General features: G+C 35.6%; 1 protein-coding gene across 1 annotated transcript in view; it reads left to right on the forward strand.

Annotated features, from left to right (window-relative positions):
• DPH6 (diphthamine biosynthesis 6) overlaps window positions 1–27,605 on the forward strand; it is a 228,137-nt gene that overhangs the window by 140,385 nt on the left and 60,147 nt on the right. Inside the window, exon 13 of the mRNA XM_026664539.2 lies at window positions 13,712–13,954. Within this exon, the coding sequence (XP_026520324.1) occupies window positions 13,712–13,954 (243 nt within the window). The remainder of the gene's footprint in view (window positions 1–13,711; window positions 13,955–27,605) is intronic.

Genomic DNA, 27,605 nt, shown 5'->3' on the forward strand with positions numbered 1-27,605 from the left:
TAAACCTTGCACTAAATAGTAATAGTACTGATTTGTTAAATAATAATATGCTGTTTATATGTTATTTTTCATTATTACAAATCTTGAAATGGTTTACAGTGAACAATGGCATATTTGATTTAAAAAGTAGGGAGAAAATAAAATTGGTGCTGAAAGAACATGCTTATACTTCACTTGGTTCCCTGTTTGTAATATATCTAAAGCTACTGGCTGAGAATAATATATTCTGTATCAAACCAAATATAGTTTACAACTTCTGCCTCCAGTCTCCTTGAATGCCAATTTTTTAGCAAGTCACAGCCTTGAATGGAAGTGTCCATCGAAACGGGACTGTAGAAATTTTTGGTTAGCTGTCCCTGGACATTATATTATTACAGTACTGAAGTAATAGTTTAGTATATGTTTCAAAAACTGGATGTGCTCTTAGAAGCAATTTTTTTTCTGTTTATATGCCACCCTTACATGAGATTGTAAAAATGATATATATGTGTACGAGAAAGCCTAACAGAAATCATAGATAGATATGTAGGCCTTTCTTCAGAGAATATATTATTTTGTATTAAAAATAATGTACGTTTTCCTACCTTGATCAACTATATATTATTTTCACTTATTCTTGGTATGAATAGTGAAGAATTTTTTGTTTATATTTTTCATAACTTCCGTCAGCATAACATACAGTAATAAAAGAGGAAAGAAGGAACGGATATAAATTTCTGATATTTGTTTTTCATCAAAAACTATTTTTGAAGATTCGTAAATTATACATAGCATTTTAGGCATACAAGCATGGAAATCATGCAGGCAGGCAAGTAGCAATCCTGTTATATGACAGACCATGTTAAATTTATTGCACCAAAATTCTTATATGAATGAAATTTAATACAAAGATGAAGAAGAATTAGAAATCATTAAGAGAAGCTTGATCAGGAAAGAATGTGACTGATAGAGATGGCCCTCAATTAATGACAGCAATAATGACTTGACCTAAAGATGTTCATGCTTTTTTTGGTCTCAGATATTTCTTTTTCGTCCATAAAAGCACATTTCCAACATATGATTGCCATTATCACCTTCTCTTTGCCATTTACTTTATCTTAAAATCGTTTTTAATCACTACCTACAACTGTTGCCTTTATGCCCTGCAATTAATCTTCCCTCAAATTATTCTGTTTTTGAGGTCTTTGGGATTATAGTAAATTATCCACTATCTCTTAGCTATTTATTTGTTGCCATTAGATATAAAACAAATAGTCCATTGTAGTAAGCACTTGTGCCATCCTATTGCTTTCTTTTCCTTCAGTATATTTTGGGCCTTTTGTAAAAGGTATGCCTCAGGATTTCTCTCCATTCAAATGTCAAATTTCATTTCTCTTTCCACCTAGTAGTTCTAACCTGTGTAGAGCCTTTGGTATTTATCTATTCTCATTTATATTAATAAGACCCTACAAGTTAGAGTGTGCTGTGGATTTCATTACTATGCAGCTAATCCTGTCTTGCATTGCATTAATGAAGATGTTAAGTAAAATAAGACTTACTGTCAATCCCTATGGCATCCTCCAAACTCCTCTCCCAAGTTAATGTAGCGGGATTTTTTCACTTGAATATCTTGTATTTTCTTGGCTACTTTATTATATTAAAACATTAGTTTCATTTTGAGTATGTCTAAATAGAGAAATACGTACATTCTTTCCAATTCTTTGGTGTATCTTTGTATGTAGTGCTGATTCTGAAAATAGCAAACTAAGTTCTTTATCGTCTAATGGCTTATCCTCTAATGATACAACGTCATATATCCTGGATTTTTGATCTTCGGGTAATTTATATAGATGTTTTACTTTCTAAATTACTCACAGAAGAATCCTTATCTCTCTAAGGTCTCTCGGAACTGAGTAGCACTTGAGTAGAACTATTGTCATTGAATTTACAGGTAGTTGTCAATTTCCGCCTAATTACCTAGGGACCTCCAACAGTTACTTACAACCCAAAGTTACAACAACTAACCTTCCTGCAGTCATGTGATCACATTTTGGGCACTTGGCAACCAGCCCACAGTTACAGCTGTTTACAACATCTTGCGATCACATTGACTTTGATTATTAGTATTTTTTGTCAAAAGCAAGTGGTTTTGAGCAAAAAAACCATCTTTGGCTAAAATAGGCGTATTTAATAACTGCTTGTGTTCACTTAACATATTTGCTTAACAGCCACTGCAAAAAGTGCATAAAATCAGGCACAGTGACATGGTAATACCTCTTAATGACTTCCACAACTTAGGACAGTTAATTCTGGGCTCAATGATACTATTAAGTTGAGGACTACATGTACAAAGTAATCTTAATGTATTTTTCAATGAGGAAACAGCATGAGGTCTTTTTGTCATGTTATATATTATAACATTTCTGTAATTTGACAGTGAAATAAGAGTTTCAGTACATTCAATACGTTGTAGCCAAGCAACTATGGTATTATGCAAGCAAATATGTGCAATTGAACCTTGATAGCTTTTGAAATATCTTTGTTATGAAGTTGACAATAATACTAGTTAGTCTGCAATATATATATTTTTTTTTGTTTCTGATTCCTTTCCTGTTGATGATTTAAACTTTATCCTAAAAGACAGAATCTACCTATTGCGTCAATATCTTCATTGCCAATTCTAAAACTATTGTACCTATTGTCATTAGTTTAGTCTTCTAATATGCTATTACTCATTAATTTTTTAAGAAAAAAAGCTATTTCAATAGTTTCCAAATCTGCCTGAGCAAAGTAGAGCAGTGGTAAAATGCATTTGTATAATTTATAAATTATTTTGCATACATTAATTGTTTCAGGAAAAAGTTTCTGAAAACTTGATTTGCTCTAGAAAAAAGATTTATGTAACCAAATGCAATTTTACTATCGTTAGCTAAATACAAGGGACATAGGAAGAAAGAATTACCATATATTAAATTAAAGATTCGCCACATTAAAACTGTAATCCCTTTAGAAAAGGTAATTTCTCTCTAACTTAATCAGCGAAAGTCTTTATTGCCTGAAATTTAAATTGATTTAAACCTTCAATAAGGTCAGAGGTGCATATGGCTGACCAGAGGCAGCCAATTAACACATTGTCAGATGTGCTTATTTACCTTGATTGAACAAATGGTAGTTTATTTGACTTGGGGGAGCAAGAAATGGTTGCACTGAATCTTTGTGAACTCTAACCTCTTAGAGGACAGCAATCATTCAGATATCAATCCATTTAGAACAAAATCTCTAAGTTTATTGGGTATTGGCTCTTTATCTAAAAACAGATTAATTACTACTTCTGATCAGGTAATGTGCATTACCTGGGACACTTATATTTGCCTTCATTCATGAATATGCATTGTCATTAAATTAAAAGAGAATCTCATGTTTTTATAGGCCGATAATAGTGAGTTCCTGATGATTCTCAAACTATCATACCCATATTGCAATCATATGAGTGTTCTATCAAAAATTATTCTTATTAACTCTTAGGTATCTTGGATCCTTTTGGATATGTCAAAATCATAATATTGCTAACCAGAACACCTTTGCTTTTATTGACCCATTATAAATAATAAGCTAAAAACAATGCTTGTATAATCAGACATGCAATAAACAACAGATATTATTGTTGGATTGTAGTATAGAGTAGGAAGACTATATAGTAACAAAGATGCTTAGAGGTCCCTATTCATAAATGTTGACTGTAGTCAATGGATTTATTTATGTAATTTATACATAAAACATATAACTCTGCAAACTTGAATCTTCTGGTTTAAAAGGCTTTTTCCTAAAAACACTTTATGTCCATATATTCGTTCCTGCCCTTTAATTGTATTTATAATTTCTAAAGCAGTATTTTGAAGTTGTCACTAGTCTCTCATATACGGATTAGCTTGAATTATGGATCCCTTGTTTCATCAAAAATCCTTTTTCCTACCTCTTGAGTTCTTGCTTGAGTACATATCTTCAATATTGGGTTCTGATTTAAGAAAGAGAATGGTTCAAAAGGCTGATATTACTAATGTAATATTAATAATGTTTAATATTCCTTCCAGGAGTTAGCTGCAATTTAAGGAATGTTGCCATGCTGGGAGGTCAAGATACTTGATTTTAGTTATTTGTAGCTGAATATGTGAAAGAAAAATTGTCTGGAAGAGTTCCATTGGAACAGGAAAAAAAATTCAGAAAAACACTACTTCCAACTATAAACTGAAAATAAAAAACCAAACTTGGCAGCCATATTAATGTATATTAAGAATGTGGCCTCTTCCTAGTAAACTTAGCATCTGAAAGTTTGAAAGTGTGCTGAATAAGGATCAAATGGAAATTTAAAGCAACCGTTCATTTCTCCTTACTCTCTGCTACAGTTAGTAAGCAATATGGTATCTTTTGCCAGGCTTCTAATTTTCCTATGATGAAGTGTTTCAGGGACAAAACTCTAATCACACATGCTGCTCATTCACACATGCATCACGTTATTAAACATCAGAAACATACTCCTGTAATAGAAATGAAATCTATTAGTTGTACTTCCATTATGAAAGCAGTGAACTGTGAAATTTATGTGCATGAACAAAATATAATGCTAATATAAAGAAATTGAGCATCTTCAGGCTGATCTCCCTTTAAAAGAAAAAAATTATCCAGTCACACAGAACAGCACACAGTCTGCTAGAAAGCTGTTCCTTGAAGATGGGCTCCAGCCAGGGGTCGGATTCAATTTTTTTAACAACTGGTTCTGTGGGTGTGGCTTAGATGGTGGGTGTGGCTTGGTGGTAATGTGACTGGCTGGGCATGGCCAACTCAATATCACTCACATCGAGGCACGCATCTCCTCGTCTGGCCTCTCGTGACTGTGGGGATGCTGCAACAGTCGTAAGTGTGAAAAATGGTTATGTCACTTTTTTCAGTGCCACTGTAACTTTGAATGGTCACTCCACACAAGCAAAGTACCAGCAAAGGAGAGAAAAAAAAAACTCCAGAAAAGTTCCAGAGACAGGAAGTCTAGCCAAGAATGTAAAAAGGGTTAACGGAGAGGCAGTTTCTCTAAGCAACACCAGAATGTTTCCTTCCTGCCTTCCTTACAGGATTAGGCCTGTAATTTCTTCTAACAACCGCTTCTCCGAACTGCTTAGAATATTAACAACCGGTTCTAGCGAATAGGTGTGAACCTGTAGAATCCCACCCCTGGCTCCAGCACAAGTTTGAAAGCTTGGAAGACAAAACTTCTGGTCCCGGTGACTGACCCATGTTGGATCCTACAGTCACTTATTGTGTCCATGTTTTACACAAGATCCTATGATTCTCACCTTCCTCCAGGGCCATCTGATCCCTTGCATAAATGCAATATCATAGATGAAAGTCTACTCTTTTCATTGGATGTTTTTCTTTGCCAGATCAGGATTAATTAATATTCCTGATCCCAGAAACCTATTTATCCCAATACAGGTGAGAAGCTACTTCAAATTCAGAAGGACATCTCTAGTTCTTGGAAGCCTTATCCAAGACCAGGGTTATGTGGCTGTCTTACCAGGTCCAATTCACTAGAGATGTCCTTCTGAATACACGGGGAAATGCTACTTAGACAAAGTAATGTGACAAGAAATGTGGACAAAAGGAGACCCTTGAAACAGTGTAAATGACCTGGAAATATGCACAGTACAACTAATTCTAAACAGGTCTCCATCACCGTCACATTCTTCTAATGCCACCAAAGCTTACATGAAGGGAGAGGGAGCAACAATTAATGCAAAAAATGATTTGTTATAGGGCAGGGTATAACATACTGAGTTGAAGTTGCCGGGGTTTAGATCTGTGTTCGGAACACAGAACACAGAACACAGACCTAAACCCCAGCAACTTCAACCCAATATGTTCTCCTAGCTTCAAAATAAAATCCGATGCTATCTGAGGCAAATCAGATCAAGTGTATGTTTGGAAAGGATAAATTCCCCTTAACTCTTTCAGGCAGATTTTGGTTATATATACTGTAGCTGTACAGCAGTTAGATGAAGTTAGATGGAGACATCACCACCAGATGGATTCGTAACTGGCTGACCAACTCATTAAAGTTGCAGATGACACCAAGCTGACACAAAATAGGCTTAAGATTCAAAAGGATCTTGACAGACTTGAACTTTGTGTGCTATCTGATAAAATGAAATTCAATCGTGAAAAAAGTAAGGTTTTAAATGTAGGCAAGCAAAACCAAATTCACAGGTACAGTATAAGTGGTACCTTGCTCAATAGTAGATACTGTGAGAGAGATCTTGGAGTCCTAATGGATAATCACTTAAATATGAGCCGGCAGTGTGCTACAGATGCTAAAAAAGCTAATACGGTTCAAGGCTGCATTAACAGAGGGATAGAATCAAGATCACATGAAGTGTTAGTACTACTTTATAATGCCTTGATAAGGCCACACTTGGAATACTGCATCCAGTTTTGGTCATCACAATGTAAAAAAGATGTTGAGACTCCAGAAATAGTGCAGAGAAAAGCAATTAAGATGATTATGATACTGGAGGTTAAAACATATAAAGAACGGTTGCTGGAATTGGGTATGTCTAGTTTAATGAAAAGAAGGACTAGGTGTGACATGATAGCAGAGTTCCATTATCTCAGGGGAAGCTATTCTCCAAAGCACCTGAACAAGAAGTGATGGGTGGAAACTGATCAAGGAGAGAAGCAACCTAAAACTAAGAAGAAATTTTCTGTCAGAATGATTAACCAATGGAACAAGTTGCCTCCAGAAGTTGTGAATTCTCCAATACTGGAAATTTTTAAGAAGAGATTGGACAACCATTTATCTGAAATGGTATAGGGCTTCCTGCCTCAGCAGGGGTTTGGACTGGAAGACCTCCAAGGTCCCTTCCAATTCTGTTATACTGTTCTAAGTTAACGCAACCATCTGCTTAATCAAATCAATGTAAAGGTTATGAGGATAAATGGGGTAGTCATTCATAATGTGAAACAGTCAGAACCCATTGAAACAAAAGTATTAATTTTGTAGATTTAGAACATTATCACTAGAGCCTTTGTTAAGATCAACATGGCTGATTTGTAATTAGTATACAGGAGTATACAGTATACAGGAGACAAATATATCTATTTTCTAATGGCTTCTGTGTAAAAAGAGTGTTGCTTCCAAAAGCTATTTTTTTCATTTGTTGCTATAAATCATTTGAACAGTGCTGCCAAGTTTATCTGTTTGCCACTAAGTCTTCTATATATACTGTATAAACAAATAACTGGTTCCATGTTTTCTGTTATGTATTCCACAGCCTTTTTATAACTTTTGAAAAATATAAACCAGTACTTCAAAAATGAGAACAGTTAACACAGAATTGGAATCTAAAGCTTGAGTAGTTTTCTTCAAAGTGATCAAAGAATTGTTTTGAACTTTTAAAATACAGTGACTACATGGTTAATTTTACCAGAAGTATCCAGGAGACTTTCAATGCAATGTTATCTGGTACATATTTCAAAATACTGACAGTTATTTTATCAGTAATTAGTATTCATATTATGTCTCAAACAATCTGTTCAAGAATGAGGGAAATGAACTGGTTGAACAGCTCTTTCTATCTGATAATTAATGTATGGGGTGGGGGTCGATGTGCATGCAAAATTGAGGTCAAACAGGAGTTAGTTAAATAAAGTAAATTTAACTAGGGCTTTGCCTTGATTACAGGTTTAACTTCAGAAAAAAACCTATAAAAAAGAAAATAGTCCTGCTAAATAATTTCTTTTTGAATTTGTTGCTCATCTTGTCAATATGGCACTTGATAACTGGCTGGACTCCCTTGTTCAATGGCACGCATTTTAAATAGCACACATCTTTTTTTTCCCCCCTTACAAAAACCATTTGTTCTTTTAAACAAAAATATTAATTGCATTCTTTTTCTTCCAATTTTTTTGGTTATATATAGCATGGCAAAACAATATTTTAGACATCTGAAACAATTTAAAAATATAGTTGATGAATGTCTGCTAATCTATTATATATACTGCATTTCCTCCTCCCCCTCTTCAGCTGCTAATCATAAATTTTGATTGCCAAATAGTTTAACATACTCTTCCAATAGTTACATGTGTGAGCGTTCTATGAATTGCAGGCAGTTTTATAAGGACAGATTTGGAGTTGCATATGGGTGTTCACATGGTTTGATTGTCATGAGTTTTTTTTTGTTTTTTTTTTAAATAAACACAATGTACTGCAAATAATTTCTCAGAAGGGAATTTATACTAAACGAATATGTATTAGGATAAAATTGAAAGCATTGATTATAACCACTAAAGTCCTTCTACAAAATAATGAAGGCTATTTTTTTGTTCAAAACCTCTTTATCATGTGGCTTTAAATTTTGACTCTTTTTAATACTTTTACACCATGACTGTTGCTGGGATTTTTTTAAAAAAAAAAACCTAAAGTTTGAAGAATATTTTATGTGGTTTTTATATTTTTATTTTGATTGTCTTTATGACATTGTATGTCATCATCTCTAACTATAAGAAAGAGCAGAACATAAAGCCCGTCAGAGCTTCAGACTGGGTTACCTAAGAAATTGTCTTTTCTCAAGAGTTTCTATCCATCCACTTCAATTTAGCAGGTGGAGCATCTTGCAGATACCATCAGCCAAGGACTGTCAGCTGGCAGGGACAGGAAACATCCCTTCTCCACTGTAGCCCCTGCTGTTTGGATCATCCTTCAGAAATTAGGATAGCCCCAATCCTAATAGCCTTTCATAGCCTTTCATAAAACTTAAAAACCTGACTATGTGCCCAGGCCTGAAGCCTTTAATGTGTTAAGGGCCCCATTTAGTGGCTATATTAACAATTATTAAGATAATTTTCTCATCTGCTGTATATATTTCTTTTGTTCTTTTTCTAATTTTTTTGTTTTAGAATTATTTGCTGCCAGGAGTCCCTTGGTTTAAAGGGGTAGCCCATTGAGTTGAATAAATGTTGTATAAAGTTATCTGAATAGAGTCTGTAATTCTATATGGTTACTAGTTTAATGCAAGAAACAAAGTAAAGCTGTTCTCAGTGCCAAACAACATAGTTGCTTGTTTATAGCTAGAAGTGCCCCTTGGGCATTATTGGATCAGTCAAAGAGGAGAACTGTCCTTTGAGGAAACACCCCCCCCCCCCAATACTTGGGAAGTTTAGTAATATGCTTGATAAGAATAAAATCTGTTGGACTTGGAAGAAATTGTACTTGGTGAGTCTTTCCAGGGGATTCAGCTGTTAACCCCAGGACCAGTTTTTGTGCTGCAGATGAAGCTGCTAAGCTACAGATGTGATAAACAATATCAGACTACTATTGGAAATAGCAGACCCACATTTTTCTTTTTCCTGTAGAAACAAAAGACTTGTAGATAATCCTCAATCATTGAGGAAGATGTATTTCAAATATTTCATATCAAAGTCTGTAAGTTAAATGACTTACCTGTCAATGAATACTTCAGCTTCAACCATAACAACACAAGAGCACACAATAGATACAAACTCAAGGTTAACCGCACCAAACTTGATTGCAGGAAATACGACTTCAGCAACAGAGTGGTCAATGTCTGGAATACTCTACCTGACTCTGGTTTCTTCCCCAAACCCCAAAAACTTTAACCTTAGACTGTCTACTATTGACCTCACCCCTTTCCTAAGAGGTCTGTAGGGGGCATGCATAAGTGCACCAACGTGCCTACCGTACCTGTCCTATTGTATTTTTTATTTTTCTTATATGTACCCATTTCATGTATTTATAATTATGTATATACTTATACCTATTATCTTGTAAGCGATTGACAAATCAAATAAATAAATAAATAAATAAATAAATAAATAAATAAAATAAAATAAGTTTCTAAACCATGGACTGGATAGTGGTGTCAGAAATGAAAAAAGGACTATTTTTTGTAGGTTGAAAGGTTTGTGCTTTCAAATGACAAACACGGCTTAAAAACAAACAGTTATATATTTAAACAATCACAAAACTTAATCATAGAAGACTTTTTGTTAAATTTAAGAAAGTCCTATTTAAATTAGAGATGAAACAAAATTAAGTATTACTGAGGGAAGCTTGAAGTTTTGCAAAGCTTGGTCATTCTATTGAAAATAAATTATTGCTTAATTTCAAGTGTATAAAAAGATTCTTGATGTATTATGGTTTCAAATTGATTTAGTGATTATTGTGTCAGTGTTGACTCTTAGCAACCATACTAGTTAGATCTTCTTCAGGATGATCTATCCCCAACCGGTCCCTTCAGGTCTCCTGACTATTCACCCAATCATAACTGCAATTGAATCTATTTTCCTCCATTCTGGTCATCCTTTTGTTATATTTCCTACATCTTTCACTGTATTATGGAAACTCAAAGGAGTTGGATTTTGCATAATGTGTCCAAAATATAATAATTTGAGTATACTCAGTTCTGATCTCTGAGGGAATAGATATGACATGGAAACTGAATATTTTTTCCAAAGCCTTCATTGCAACCCTGGCCTTCTTTGCTGTCCTATCCGATGCTGGCAATATTTCTTGATTGCTAGTCCCTTTACTTCTATCTTAAAAAGGTAGAAACTATTGACCACTTCAGGATTTTCATTGTCAATTTCTAAGGCTGGTTACTATTGTCATTCATTTGGTTTTCTTTATATTTAGTCATTGTTCCATTTTTCATTATTCCTTGGCTTTCATCATTAGAGCTGGCAGATCATCTGCATTTTAAGATACAGAATAGTGTCACTAGCATAACAGATTACAGATATTTCTTCTTCTGATATAAAAACCATGTTCATTTTTTCCAGTCCAGTGCTTCCTCAATATATTTTCAACATATACTGTATATTGAATAAATAAGTAGATGCAATCATATTGCATTTCTTAGCAAACCTGATGCTAGTCTGTTACACTACATTCCATGAGGACTTTGTGTTCTTTGTGGTCTTTGTGTTCTGCCTATAGGTTTTCTATGAGGATAATTAGCTTTTTTTCAATTCCCATTTTCTCAAGGATATTCTACAGCCTGACATGATCAGTGCAATTGAAGATTTTCTATAATCAGTAAAGCACACCTTGATCTTTATTTATTTATTCCTTGGCTTTCACAATTATCCAACATTCATCAGTCATAATGCCTCTTAATTTTCAGCCTTTTCTAAATCACCTTGAACATCTGGAATCTCTCGTTCTATGAAGTTCTAATCTGCCTTAAATGATCCCCAGAATTAGTATGTAAAATTAAATTCCTTTCTGAGATGTTTGCCTTCCTGAATTTGGATTCGCTTCTTGGCAATTCCCTCTGTTTGTTCTGATACCAATTTGATTTCTTCTGTTTCTACATCTTTGGCAGTCTCTTTTCACATTCATACTTAACCACTTTTTTCATTCTGCAATTAATTTAGAACATTCTGGTTCTGTATCAAATTTAGGACTTCAGAGTGATTATGTTCTCCTTGAAAATAGCGGGCATATATGCTGGTGATCATATTGTAGAAACTGGTTGGTTTTGTTGTGCTATAACTTGACTGGAACTTGCACATAAGCAATCTCCTACTTCATATCTATTCCCTATGTCATACAATCCAAATATGTTTTCCTGATTACTATTTCCAGTTCTGACATCTCAGTCTCTAACCATAAACAACATATTTACTTTAGACAGATGGATGGACGGATGGATGGATATATATTTATCCCTTTATTATTTTTATAAATAACTTAAGGTGGAGAACAAACCTAATACTCTTTCCTTCTCCTATTTTTCACCACAACCACAACCCTGTGAAGTGAGCTACAATGAGAGAAAGTGATTAGTCAAGAGTCACCTGGCTGGCTGTTATGCCCAAGGCAGGACTAGAACTCCAAGTCTCCTGGTTTATAGTCTAAAACCTTAACTATTAGATCAAGCTGTATGTTAATTGCCTAATATATATTTATACTTGCATGTTATTTTGATTTCATATTAATTTGACCATAAAACCTGTCATAATCTTCTACTTCTGAATTAGTAGTTGAAGCATAAATAGATAACAAGCCTAACTGATCTTATTCAGGCTTTGCTATATCTATCCAATAATGAAAGCCACAATATTCTTTCTTTTTTATTTCATGAGTATTAAAGAATATGATTTTTGACTGAAAGTGTCCAGTTCTCATCTATTTCACTTTGTTGATGCCTGAAGTATCAATGTGTAGTTGATTCATTTCATTTTTCACTGTGTTGAACTTCCTCAAATTTCTGCTACCTACATTCCATGTTCCCATTGTATTTATTTTTTTTACATCTTTGGATTTTCCTTTCCTATTCCTTTGGCAACAAGATGTCTCAAAAGCTTTAACCTAACCAGGCCATAAATAATATCAGTACTCCAAAAGATCTTCAGCACTTTCTCATTAGGATGTTGAATGTTATCCGACCTGATGGTTTCCTCATATGGTGGCACTAAAGCAACACTTAATTTATCTTATGTGTCTATATTTGGTAAAATGATTTACTACTTCCTTCTCTAACACAGAATGAAATGATGCCTTTGCTGATGTCACTAATCATCTTTACCCAACATTTTCCTGAATCTCTGTTGCCCAATATAGATACCTGTTTGCTTTAATTGGAGACCTGGGAGAACTATCATATCTTGAATGACTCTGCTGGGAGAGCATATTCTTCACATATACTTTGCCTATCTTGGCTCATTCCTTCTTGGAACACATACTTCCCCTTTCCCAGCATAGCAGTACTTGGCGCTGGTAGGGAGGGAATTCCAGATTATCTGGTTTTTAAGTCCAAACAAGGAAGTGGATTTATCTGACAAGAATTTGATAACCATTAAAGCAAGTAATAAACGGTGTGCTACAAGGTGTTTTTGTGGCTGTAGTCAAAGTTCTGGCAGTCAACCACATTCTGAAACAGAAGCTTCTAGGCAGTCTCTAAGGACAAAGCAACATAAAATGCATTGAAAAAATGAAGCCTTGATGTAACCATTGCATAAATGATTGAGACTAAGTCTGTTTATTCTTGAAATTGCTTCATTGGCATATATAATAAGCTGTCAGAAAACATTGATGGCCTATACCATTAACTTGGACATTCAAAGACAAAATATACTGTAACTCCCTTAAACTTTTTAATGTAAAATTAGCAAAATAAGAAAAACAACGATCTGCTAACAGTTTAAATGACATAGTAAGTACATTAATTTATTCCAAGATACTGCTTAATTTTATATCATATTTTCTTTGTACAGTATATCACTATATGTTATTGGGGGCTCATGAAACCTTGGGAATCATCTCTGCCTTAAATTAAAGTGAATTCCTGTAAATTAGAACATTTGTAGCTTCCCCTCTTTCCTTCCAAGTTGACAGGTTGTAAACAAATTTACTTCAAACATGACACAAATCTTCATACTGATACCTTGGAAATATTATGACATTATGTTAGTCTACATATTTCTAGATTGGTCTGTTCATTGGCGATTTGTCTGAGAATAGTTATGAATATGTGAATATCTACATTTAACTTTCCAAAACCAAATGTGATACAATGCTATTTACAATGTAGCTAAATTCCTGCCAGAAATTATCTTCAGATTGTTATATTTTTACTTAAGTTAAAGATGGTAACTTTTAATTAGAAAATATGGAATAATTCCGCTCTTTTAAAAATGGTTTTCTTTATTACTATTTTTCTAGGTTGAAGATACTCTGTATTGTTCTGGACAAATTGCATTAGTGCCCTGCACTATGCAGCTTACAAGTGGTGGCATCAAAAAAGAAGCTCTGATGTCTTTAAATCATGTTGAAAGAGTCCTGAAAGCCATGAATTTGAAGGCTGAACTCCATCACGTACTCATGGCAAATTGTTACATAACAGACAGCAAGTACATTTCTGTTGCTGAAGCTGTATGGCAGAGGAAATTAAAAGAACTTACAAAGGTATGTATAATATCATTTTTTTTTACTGCTTTCAAAGCAACTGTTTAGAAAATGCTTTTATCTGTGACTTCAAGTAAAATCAGAACATTCTCAGTGCATTTTGCTGAGGTTCAAAAAGACTGATAGAATAAGGTTTGATCAAGATATTTGGGCTCTTCCGTTTCTATGAACCACTGAAACATTAAACTGCCTAACAGAATGTTATATTCATCAGCAACTTTCTCTGAATTCCATAAAGCAAAAGCTAGAGAAGCCTGAAAAAGCCAATTCCATGTGGATATTTTTAAAGGAGGATTTAGAATCTGAATCAAGTGTACATATATGCTTTTGCTTTGTCACATTTCAGGAGAGTAGTTTTCATTACAGTTCTGCACTTAACTTTCACAGAGATGATCTGTGGGGTTCGTCCTTTATGGAGTAATGTTTATTTTATTCACAATCAATTACAAAGCAATAACACTTACAATTATTATAAAGAGCACTCTATATGCCATCTTGAGCATTTGTATAAAAACTGTGGGGTATAAATCTAATAAATAAATAAAATTTAGATGATAATTAGTAAAATCAAATAGGATCTGCATAACACCTGTTGGGAGAAGCTATTTGATCAATAAATTTTCATGAATCACTTGGGTAACTAGAGCTAATCAAAATATTTTGAAATTGAACCATTTTGAATTTGGAATGCCCTTTTTCCTCAGTCAGAGGAGCTCTCTCAAGGTTGTAATCCTGTGCTTATGATAAAAGCATCAAAAAATGATTAATGTGGCTTTATTTAATGAGAATAATTATTTATAATAAAAGCCAACAGAAATCAATGGTTTGGAATCACGCCATTTTACATAGGGCCATAATAACCCGTCTTTCGCCTTTCCTTTTATAGTACACTGCTCTTTTAAAAAGTTTCATTCGGGACCTGGGACACTATGGAAAGTAAATTCATAAATACAGTAGCTAAGTTTTATAGTTACTCTGTGCCACGCATGTATGAGTTAATAGGCCAATTGGGCAATGTCAAATATCTTTCAATACTTGTTAACCCCAAGATGTAAATCTGACAAATCAACTCCTAAGACTAAGGCTCCTTCTATTAAGGTTGCCTATAGTAATTGAATCTTAGAAATATGATAATGTTTTACCTCCTTCCTTTCTTAAATCCATATGAATTGCGGTGTGTCCATCTGAGATGTTTTCATATACCATCTTCACTATTTGGGTTTAATTAGTGTTTTCATCCTCATTGCTTTGGTAATGGATTTCTCTACCTCATCCTCCTTACTCTCTACAGCATATAATTTGACCAAACACTATTGATAGATTCCATTAGAAAATAAATGTAGAGGGAGGAAAAACATTTGCTATCTTCAAATGTTTATCAGTCTAGAAAAATTGTAAAAACATGAATGGGGCAACCCTCCAAAAACCCTCCAAAGGCTTATGAAAAGAATTCTTCCAGGATGAGGTACTTGGTGTAAAGTATATTTAGATCACATGGTCATGTAATATGAAAGCTGGGAGGAACATTTAAAATGCTTAGAGAAAATCATTAAATGCTTAATAGAATCGGGTGTGACTACAACCCAGAAGACCGGACTTTACAGAGGTTAGATATTTAGAATACACAGTAGGAAATGAGAAGGTAAAGCAAAACATGAAAAAGTTAGTAGTCTGAGAGAAAATAAACTTACCTGAAACCAAAAAGCAAATCACATCATTTTTAGGGGTGTTATGCTATTTATTCCCCCATTTTGCCACTCATACTCAAGCAATTACAGATTACATAGAAGACAGAACCCAACAAGTTAAATTGAACTCCTCTTTGTGAACAAATATTTGAAGACCTACGATTGTCCTGTTCTGTACTTGGCCAAGAAACTGCCATTGCAACAGCAAACATACAGTGCTTTTGAAAATGAAATCTTGGCACTGTGATGAGCTATTGAAAGCATAAAGTTTATTGATGGAGATAGAATCTCCAAGTCATTACTGATATCAGCCGCTTACTTGAATCCACCAAATAATCTCAATAGTACCTTGTATTACAACCATACAGGTTTATCATTCAACATCAAGCAAGAAAACAAAATATCCTGGTGGATTCTTATCATATTTTGTACCCCTTGTCAAACAACTAGCAAGGACAAAAGGCTGGAGAGTTACAGGGACCCTCAATAAAAAGGGTCTTTTTACCTTTTCAGTTAGTTTGGTGTGGTAAGGGAAAACTTGAAACTGTTAGAAAGAGATTAGAAAGAGAAATGCTGGAGGCACAAGGTGTCAATAGAAGAGAGGGAGGGAGTTGAGCTGAGGGAGAAGCCAATAATATAAGGAGGAAACTGAATCTAAACATTTTTGGCGGCTGAACAGTGAGGCTCTTAAAGCTGCCATAAACTGGAATGAGAAGTACAACTTCAAGCCTTCCAAAGAAACAAAACAGCTGCTACCAGCCAGTCAAAATTGTTCACCCCCATTTCTACAAATTGATAAGGACTGAGATATTATGAAGCAAATTGATAAAAGGAAACAACTCCTGGGCTACACCAACCTATAGGCAAGACCTACTGAAGAATAGAAACTGGAGGGCGGAGAGAAAGATAAAAGATAAAATATAAAGTACAGTGTAAACTACAAGAACACTAATCCGGGATGAAAAGAGTAAGATCATCAATCCCTAAAAGAGTAGTCTGGAAAAAGAACTGAACTATTAGGTGGCATTAAGATTACAGAACATTGTAGTATTATTCTTATTACTTATAGCAGTAGTATTATGTACAGATAGGTAGACAAGTGTGTATATAATAAGCTCAATACATTAGGATTGTATAAACCTATCCGTTGTAAATACAAGAAGAGATTAATTCAGTGTCCTAGTATGTGGTTTGAACCATACCTTAAGCATAACCCTACCACAGGCACCTATTTCTCTTAAAATATGTATACCATTTGATACAAGGAATTATTACTCAAAATTTGGGAAAAGAATTTCATTCATCTGATTTGTGGTTGTTTTCTTCTACCACTAAAGACCTATGATAATGTTGATACCATGCAGGAGGATCTCCCACTCCAGTATAGAAGCTTTACAAAGAAAGGAGAAGAGAAATGTAGAAATTTTGGAGTAACTAGCATTGCTTTTATTCTTTTGAAAAGATTGCGGGTTCTGTTTTAATAATGATCAATAATAATCAGATTTACTAAGAGGAGAATAACTTCTTAAGGGTGACTTATCTAACCGTTGATGAACATAAAAAAGAAGGAAAAATTCTACACATTTACTTTGCCAAAAGAAGACTGGTTCTACATTAGTTGCTTGTTAATACAAACAAAATGTTCTCTGTGTAAAAAATACACTCATCATGACTGCTTGGGATTACCTGAGCGAATGATTCAATACCTAGAATCATCCAATGAGTTTCCATATTTCTGCAAATCATGCATACCCAAACTGGACCTGTCTGAAAGAGAGGATACCATCGAAACCATTGAAACATCCCCAACCATCGAAACCATTAAAACATCCCTCAACACCATAGTAGCATCCCTGGACGCCGTAAAAGAAAGAATAACCAACCTTGAAAAAAAAGACACAACGCAAAAACCTGAACATCAAATAGCTACAAACCACATCTCCACCCAACAACCACAATCCAATCCAAAACCCAATCCACAAATAAACACAACCCAGACAAATATTGATATCCCAATCCTCATCAAAGAAGCTGTTGAGCGTGAACGGAAACGTCCAAACGCCATCTTATTTGGTCTAGAAGACATCAATGTCAAAGATGACATCACAACTGTCCGAAACATCATCAGAGATTATCAAGCATCAACCATCTCCGCTGATGAAATACTTGACATTTCCGCATCGACCGAGAGCTCAAAAATAGAGACGGCACTGTGGCCCCACGCTTGTGCAGGGTCATTTGCAAAAATGAATCAAGCAAACGTAAATTCATTTATACTATAAACTCACTCGCCAAAACCAACACCAACCACAAGAACCTCCGTTGCCGCCCTGACCTAACCATACAGCAACGTGCCCGGCTCCCGTGTACTCCGCATCGAACTCAAAAACCGTCTAGACAATGGAGAGAAGGACCTGTACATTGACTACCATGCTGACTGTATCAAAAGTAAGCCACGCAACCCAATACTCAACTTTTACCCTCAACCTCAACCCTACCTCAACCCATCCACCATCACCCAAGACTAGCACGCACGCCCCAACTACCTCAATTCCAACTACTGCCAGCCTTAAATGCAAACTACTCAATGCAAGAAGCCTCGTGAATAAAATACCTGAATTTCTCATCCTCCTAAATATGGCTAACTTCGACATTATATTTGTCTGTGAAACATGGCTCAATGCATCTCTCCCTGACTCCATTACCACAGTAAGAGACTATCATGTTTACCGATCAGATCGTGAAAATCGTCGAGGAGGTGGTGTTGCTATATTCTATAAAAATCCTTACATCTAAAAAATATCCAAGTTACCCAGGAGCTTACCCTTCCTGAAACCATCATCTGTGAACTATCCTTAAATATCACAATTCGATTCTTACTATGTTACAGAGCACCTGATTATGACATCGAACATGTAAACAAGCTAAATACATTACTAACATGGGCTGCATCCTGCCCATACCCTTTTATCTTTCTTGGTGATTTCAATCTACCTCATATCGACTGGACCCTAAATAATTGTACAACTGAAATCATACACACAACCTTCTACAATGCTATTACAAATCTGGGACTGGAACAACTAGTAACCAACAACACTAGACTAAACAACTGCCTCGATCTCATCTTCTGCTGAAACATTAAACTGCCTAACAGAATGTTATATTCATCAGCAACTTTCTCACTGAATTCCATAAAGCAAAAGCTAGAGAAGCCTGAAAAGCCAATTCCATGTGGATATTTTTAAAGGAGGATTTAGAATCTGAATCAAGTGTACATATATGCTTTTGCTTTGTCACATTTCAGGAGAGTAGTTTTCATTACAGTTCTGCACTTAACTTTCTGAGAGATGATCTGTGGGGTTCGTCCTTTATGGAGTAATGTTTATTTTATTCACAATCAATTACAAAGCAATAACACTTACAATTATTATAAAGGCACTCTATATACCATCTTGAGCATTTGTATAAGAACTGTGTGGTATAAATCTAATAAATAAATAAAATTTAGATGATAATTAGTAAAATCAAATAGGATCTGCATAACACCTGTTGGGAGAAGCTATTTGATCAATAAATTCATGAATCACTTAGGGTAACTAGAGCTGATCAAAATATTTTGAAATTGAACCATTTTGAATTTGGAATGCCCTTTTTCCTCAGTCAGAGGAGCTCTCTCAAGGTTGTAATCCTGTGCTTATGATAAAAGCATCAAAAATGATTAATGTGGCTTTATTTAATGAGAATAATTATTTATAATAAAAGCCAACAGAAATCAATGGTTTGGAATCACGCCATTTACATAGGGCCATAATAACCCGTCTTTCGCCTTTCCTTTTATAGTACACTGCTCTTTTAAAAAGTTTCATTCGGGACCTGGGACACTATGGAAAGTAAATTCATAAATACAGTAGCTAAGTTTTATAGTTACTCTGTGCCCACGCATGTATGAGTTAATAGGCCAATTGGGCAATGTCAAGTATCTTTCAACACTTGTTAACCCCAAGATGTAAATCTGACAAATCAACTCCTAAGACTAAGGCTCCTTCTATTAAGGTTGCCTATAGTAATTGAATCTTAGAAATATGATAATGTTTTACCTCCTTCCTTTCTTAAATCCATATGAATTGCGGTGTGTCCATCTGAGATGTTTTCATATACCATCTTCACTATTTGGGTTTAATTAGTGTTTTCATCCTCATTGCTTTGGTAATGGATTTCTCTACCTCATCCTCCTTACTCTCTACAGCATATAATTTGACCAAACATTATTGATAGATTCCATTAGAAAATAAATGTAGAGGGAGGAAAAACATTTTCTATCTTCAAATGTTTATCAGTCTAGAAAAATTGTAAAAACATGGATGGGGCAACCCTCCAAAAACCCTCCAAAGGCTTATGAAAAGAATTCTTCCAGGATGAGGTACTTGGTGTAAAGTATATTTAGATCACATGGTCATGTAATATGAAAGCTGGGAGGAACATTTAAAATGCTTAGAGAAAATCATTAAATGCTTAATAGAATCGGGTGTGACTACAACCTAGAAGACCGGACTTTACAGAGGTCACAGATATTTAGAATACACAGTAGGAAATGAGAAGGTAAAGCAAAACATGAAAAAGTTAGTAGCCTGAGAGAAAATAAACTTACCTGAAACCAAAAAGCAAATCACATCATTTTTAGGGGTGTTATGCTATTTATTCCCCCATTTTGCCACTCATACTCAAGCAATTACAGATTACATAGAAGACAGAACCCAACAAGTTAAATTGAACTCCTCTGTGTGAACAAATATTTGAAGACCTACGATTGTCCTGTTCTGTACTTGGCCAAGAAACTGCCATTGCAACAGCAAACTTTTGAAAATGAAATCTTGGCACTGTGATGAGCTATTGAAAGCATAAAGTTTATTGATGGAGATAGAATCTCCAAGTCATTACTGATATCAGCCGCTTACTTGAATCCACCAAATAATCTCAATAGTACCTTGTATTACAACCATACAGGTTTATCATTCAACATCAAGCAAGAAAACAAAATATCCTGGTGGATTCTTATCATATTTTGTACCCCTTGTCAAACAACTAGCAGGACAAAAGGCTGGAGAGTTACAGGGACCCTCAATAAAAGGGTCTTTTTACCTTTTCAGTTAGTTTGGTGTGGTAAGGGAAAACTTGAAACTGCTAGAAAGAGATTAGAAAGAGAAATGCTGGAGGCACAAGGTGTCAATAGAAGAGAGGGAGGGAGTTGAGCTGAGGGAGAAGCCAATAATATAAGGAGGAAACTGAATCTAAACATTTTTGGCGGTTGAACAGTGAGGCTCTTAAAGCTGCCATAAACTGGAATGAGAAGTACAACTTCAAGCCTTCCAAAGAAACAAAACAGTTGCTACCAGCCAGTCAAAATTGTTCACCCCCATTTCTACAAATTGATAAGGACTGAGATATTATGAAGCAAATTGATAAAAGGAAACAACTCCTGGGCTACACCAACCTATAGGCAAGACCTACTGAAGAATAGAAACTGGAGGGCGGAGAAAAAGATAAAAGATAAAATATAAAGTACAGTGTAAACTACAAGAACACTAATCCGGGATGAAAAGAGTAAGATCATCAATCCCTAAAAGAGTAGTCTGGAAAAAGAACTGAACTATTAGGTGGCATTAAGATTACAGAACATTGTAGTATTATTCTTATTACTTATAGCAGTAGTATTATGTACAGATAGGTAGACAAGTGTGTATATAATAAGCTCAATACATTAGGATTGTATAAACCTATCCGTTGTAAATACAAGAAGAGATTAATTCAGTGTCCTAGTATGTGGTTTGAACCATACCTTAAGCATAACCCCTACCACAGGCACCTATTTCTCTTAAAATATGTATACCATTTGATACAAGGAATTATTACTCAAAATTTGGGAAAAGAATTTCATTCATCTGATTTGTGGTTGTTTTCTTCTACCACTAAAGACCTATGATAATGTTGATACCATGCAGGAGGATCTCCCACTCCAGTATAGAAGCTTTACAAAGAAAGGAGAAGAGAAATGTAGAAATTTTGGAGTAACTAGCATTGCTTTTATTCTTTTGAAAAGATTGGGAGTTCTATTTTAATAATGATCAATAATAATCAGATTTACTAAGAGGAGAATAACTTCTTAAGGGTGACTTATCTAACCGTTGATGAACATAAAAAAGAAGGAAAAATTCTACACATTTACTTTGCCAAAAGAAGACTGCTTCTACATTAGTTGCTTGTTAATACAAACAAAAGATAATGGACATATATCCACTATCTGAGGAAGGAAAATTCAGGGGCTTTGGTTGTTGCTAACACACATCAGGTCCAAATGGTGTAGTCTAGAGATGTTTCAACTGAATATAGTGCCAACATCACTTAGCTCAGACTAATTGTCTACTCATCTGCAAATGAATAGAGGGAACCTGTGAAGTGAAATAGAAGTAAATTCACAGCCTGGTGTATTGCACCATTGATGCAAACAAAATACAGGATATAAATATAAATTAGACTTAGCACCATTTCTTCTTTATATATGCTGGACTATCTTTGGACATGGAAGCTCCTTTCAAATAATGAAATATCAAGTTATCTTGTAGTGGACTTTTAAGTGTTACTGAACTACAATTATCACCCCACTCAGGATAGCAGTATTGAAGAATGCTTGAAGAACCACAGGATTCTCCTCTTTGTTCTAATGCTAAGTTTGTTGTGTCAGTTGAAGTATAGATGTAAATGACAATGTATTTAGCAATCGCCTCTGTTAAAAAGCCGGTTTCCAGTGCTCCCCTTCTATCATACTGAATATGACCAAGCATAACAATAGAGGGACTTGGATAAATTTTGAAGATACAGTCTATCTCCTTTTCAACTGAACACTGTGGGTAAGGGGAATGAATAAATATGACTCGTCTTTCCCTAACAGTTTTGTACGTGAACCCAATTTTCCTATTTTCCCTAAGAAGAAATTACCATGGCTGTACTCTTTCTCTGGACCCCTTTCAATGTTAGGCAGTTGTTGTTTTTTATCAATTTGTCATCATTCCCAAACAAAAATTGGGAGAGAGGAGACAAAATGATAGGAGCATCGAACATTAGTTAGATCTCTTGCATCTTTTTGTGACAGATAATGGTGGGGAAGGATTAGAGACCACAAAAAGAAAGAAAAGGGATGGGATGGTAGATGGAATATGCTTAGAAGGAGGCAAGAACTATGATAAAAGGGAAAACAGGATGAGCTATCCCTATGTGTTACTGAGCTCTGCTGTGATAGATTTTCTACTCTATTTTGTGGATATGACCTAGTACCTTTCTGTCAAAAATATACTTTTTAAGAAAACAAATGTACAAATGTACAAAAAGAAGTTGATGCTGACTATATTTGCTGTAAGTATAGTTTATGATCCATACATTCTTTAGTATAAGCTTCTTGACCTCTTGTGAAGCATCCTGTAAGATAATCTACAATGTTGGGAAATACATCCAAACTCTTAAGTATCTTCAAAGTAAGTTGACAGATGTGGTGGTCTGTTTTCTTTTTTAAAATGTCAGTTCTTTTGCTTGAATCTGATACATGTATTACTTAACTGGCCAGCCCAAACTCCATCTGTAAGCATTTAGAGTGGTCTACCTAAATAATACAGGCAGCTCTAATAGTGGTCTACTTTGTATCAGAGTTCATGGCATTATGTATACCAACACAATACTGGATCTTATCTCACTGATCTCACAATGGATAACCAGTGTGATTATTAATTCCTTTTGGCTTTAGGTTCAGTCGTTTATAGTTCTTGTGCCCAACTAAGAATATAAACCAGCTTTCCTAAACCAAGTCCCTGAAGTGCACAGCATGATTCACCTGAACTTTCTTTAATGAATTTTAATGTTAAGAATTGGGGGTTAGAATACAGAATTTCAAGAACTGAGAGAGGAACCTTCCAGCATTCCTTTATTAGTGACTTCATTGAAGCAATATCTCCTAGAATTTTTGGATTCCCCCCCCCCCTGAATATTTATATGACATACTAAAAGTTGTTTTCCTGTAGTAGATTTCTCATCTGCTGATGTTTGTGTTTAGAATTACTTCTCATTAAATCTTAGCCTCATGAGAATCTCTTTCTGATATGTGGCACTTGGCCCTAGAAATCTGTATTTTTTTACAAAGACTCCTGAATTCTGAGAGCTGAACTCCATACCTCTGATTGGATGCTCAGGCTGCAGAAGTCTGGAATAGAACATTGTTATGTTTTGTAGGAAATCATGCCAAGCACACCCAAGACTTAACAAATTTCCCATTCATGCTTTCTTCTTGTTTCCTTGGCTCTCTCCATGTGTAAAATAGTCTTCAAGCAAGTCAAAGTCTAAGCAAGAGTTCTGATCCAATGCTCCTTGAATTTGAATTTGTACCAAATTCAGCTGAACTATATTCTATCTGTGCTGTGTATAATATAGGGATTCTTAAATATGGTTAACCTATAGAAGAGAATATTTGTAGCTCAGGGTTGAACGGTGGGGTCCTTGGTGCTCTGAGCTGGTAGTTTTCTTACAGACATTTCATTACCAAGCTAAATAACATCATCAGTACTAGAAGGAAGTAGGATTTGTGCTTTTTTATATACTAGCGGCTTGCCTTGTCAGTGTTGAGAGTGTTCTTGGTGGTTGCTTGATTAGACTAAAGTTTACTGTTTGTATGTCTGCATTGATTGGGGTATTATTTACTTGATTGTTGGTCTACTGTTAGTCTTAGAGTTTATCTCTGCCAATATGAGAGTTGAATGCTGGTGAGGAGATGTTTTGGGCTTTTTGTTTCCTTTTGGAATTAATAATTATCTTTTTTTGAGTGATATGTAGATATTGTTTGTTATTATGCACCTGTGAATGGCCTATTTGTTTGAGTGCAAGGCCTCCAGGTTTTTCTGGCATTTTTGTACTTGGCTTGATCTAGATCAGGGGTTGCCACCTTTTGGACCTCAGGGACCACCAAACTCATAATTTTAAATCCCACGGACCAGAGACCCTGGGAAAATCCCAAAAAAAAGTCTGCAGGAAAATTCCCCACCCCACTTTCCTACCGATCGATCATTCTTTATTTGGGATCGCAGGATACTATCTCAAGCTCCGTTATCAGGGAGAGAGACTTTTGGCTTCATGCAAGGAAAGCAGCAGAAGCAGCAGAAGTCTTTCTTTCTCTCCCCCAAACTCCACCAGCAATGAGTCTTTGTGAGACTTGTCACGCTGACACAGCCTCTTGGAGCAGGGTGCTTTGCAGGGTCCGAAGGACTCGTTTCTGACGGAGTTTGGGGGAGAGAAAGAAAGACTTTTGGTGCTTTCCTTACATGCAGCCAAAAGCAGCAGAAGAAAGAAGCGGAAAGAAGCAGCCTGGTGGCCAGGCGAGGTGTGTGGGGCTAGTGGGGCAAGTTCTGTCCATGTGTTATGAAATTAAGGAGTGTTGATCATGTCTTCTGACTGCTAGTTGGTATTCATGAATGTGCTGGGCTAGTCTTCTATCTATTTGTCCTACATAGTTTTACTCTCCCGTTACAGTCCTTTCAGTATACTTTTAAATGACTCCTTTATTCTTTTTTTTTTCTTCTCCTGGGGCTGCTGAGTCTTTTGGTTTACTTAATTTTTTTTTGAAGGCTTTAGTTGTGTACTACAGTGATGCCATGTGGTTGGAATAGTCTGTTGGTGGTTTCTGGGATGTTTTTGATATATGCCTGTGTTACCCTTTTTACAGTTTAGCCTGTTATTTTTCCTTCAGCATCATCAACATTAGCCTTCATTTTTATGGAAATGATCATTGCACATTTATGTGTATGTGTGTGTCTATGTATAATCTGTTGATTGGGAATATTATTCCATTTTAAATATTCTGACCTGAAACATTAAGAGATCAGATAATGCATCTATAGGATATATGTTGAAGTAGTAGAAATAAACAATGATAAAAATAAAAGAGATTACTCATGGAAAATCCATTTTGGAATTCTATAGAATTACAACTGAAAGCAATAATTTTGTCAGATCTGTCACATCAGCATATTGAAAAGTCATGAAAGTGAATTGATTTTACCTTTTAAAGCGGCTTGAAAGAGAATATTTGGTCTGTCCAAAACAGCACAGTAATGGCATAATTTTTTTCTTGCGCCTTGAAAACCTCATTTCCCAGGGGTTAATATTAAGTAACCATTTTGCATTCCTATGAGACAATTATAATGTAAATATTTGACAAAGGTCATGCCTAGATGGTTGAGCTCTATATGTTTTTGAATTATTTGATTGGAGACCACAATGGAATATGAAGATACTATTATGTTTTTTAAAAAACAACAAAAATTGTCTGGAATTATTGTCTGGAATCCAGTCCCGCCCATTCCAAAATTATAATTGATGCTTGGGCAGCAGCTAGAAGAAGAACAAAAGCCAGCTGGGTGTCTTTAGGCCAGTCTTTCTCAGACCAATCCATCTCATATTGTGATTGTAGTGAGGAAAGTAGGAAGATGGATCATTAACTATGCCAGCTTGAAGTGGTATATGGATTGAATAAATGCCATAAAATTGGTAGTTATTGTATATAGCTTCATTTTTGCCCTGGACGCTCTCATTTCTTTGTTCTTTAGATCAGGGATCCCCAACCTTTTCGACGCCGCGCCCGGTTCCGACATCAGCTGGGCGCCGCTGACCGGTACGGCGTCAACTGGGCGCCGCCATCTTTTATGACGAAACAGCGCTTCCGGTGGCGTCACGGGAAGCGCTGTTCGTCATAAAAGATGGCGGCATGCTTCTGGTGAGCTTTTTCGGGTAGAAATGGCTTTCTACCCGGAAAAGCTCACCGAAGCGCTGGCGCCGCTCATCTTTTATGACGAAACAGCGCTTCCGGTGAGCTTTCCAAAAAGATGGCGGCGCCCAGCAACCAGCGGCCCGGTAAGGCTTGTTCCGCGGCCCGGTACCGGTCCGCGGACCGCGGTTGGGGACCCCTGCTTTAGATGATTTCTGGCGTACTACCCAGAGGCTCTTTTGTTACAGCATGTTATGCATCTACACAGTAAAATATATAGGATTTTAGTATCATGGTTTTACGAACCATTATAGGCCTAGTTGTTATTTACCTCTAGGTCTGCATATAAACAAAGAATTATATAAACAAAGACTTTCCTAAAGATACAATTACAGTGTAAGGATAAAGTACAAATACAATGTAAAGATGTAACAACTGTAACAGTCACTGTGTAGGGCAGACAGAAAGAAGACTAGCAGAGTATATTTCTGAACATCAGCTAGCAGTCAGAAGACACAATGAAACTCTTAATCTCACGAACACATAGACAGTTTTCAGCCATAGTTTCAATCAACAAAACTCTGAGCGTTCTACAAAAAGCTAAATCCAAAAACACTAGGGAATTACTAGGAACGTGGCATTCAGACAAATCAGTTATCAATAGACACACAGAGATAAACCATACTTACACCCCATTCAAAAGTGACAGTAAAAAGGCTGAGATGGAAACAAGAAAACTAGAACACACTATCTGCAGCAAAGTACATCCAGATATGTTGGGATTAACATCAGACAAACAAGGAGAAAACAATACCCTAAGCAAGGAACTACTAAGGAGCAAACAACACTCCCACCAACAATGGCAATTCAAGCTGCTGTATATAAACAGGGAGAAAATCCCAAACTATTGTTACTTAGTTGGGTAACAAAATATCATGCAAGTTCAAGAACATCAAGAACACCACAGTTCAACTCTATGCTACATATATTCTCTTCTCTTAGTTGCAACTCAATCTTTTCTCTTAGAAAGGAGCAGGCACAGAGATTTATTTAGCCATTTAAATTCAGCCCATTTTAAGCTGGAAAGATTCTTGAAACAAGCATCATCATTGGGATCAAGACCATGCTCATTGGCCACACTGAGTCCTTAGCTATTCCCATA

The sequence above is a fragment of the Notechis scutatus genome, chromosome 1, assembly GCF_049901735.1.
Source record: "Notechis scutatus isolate UNSWTSFEM ecotype Mainland chromosome 1, rNotScu1.2, whole genome shotgun sequence".
NCBI lineage: Eukaryota > Metazoa > Chordata > Lepidosauria > Squamata > Elapidae > Notechis > Notechis scutatus.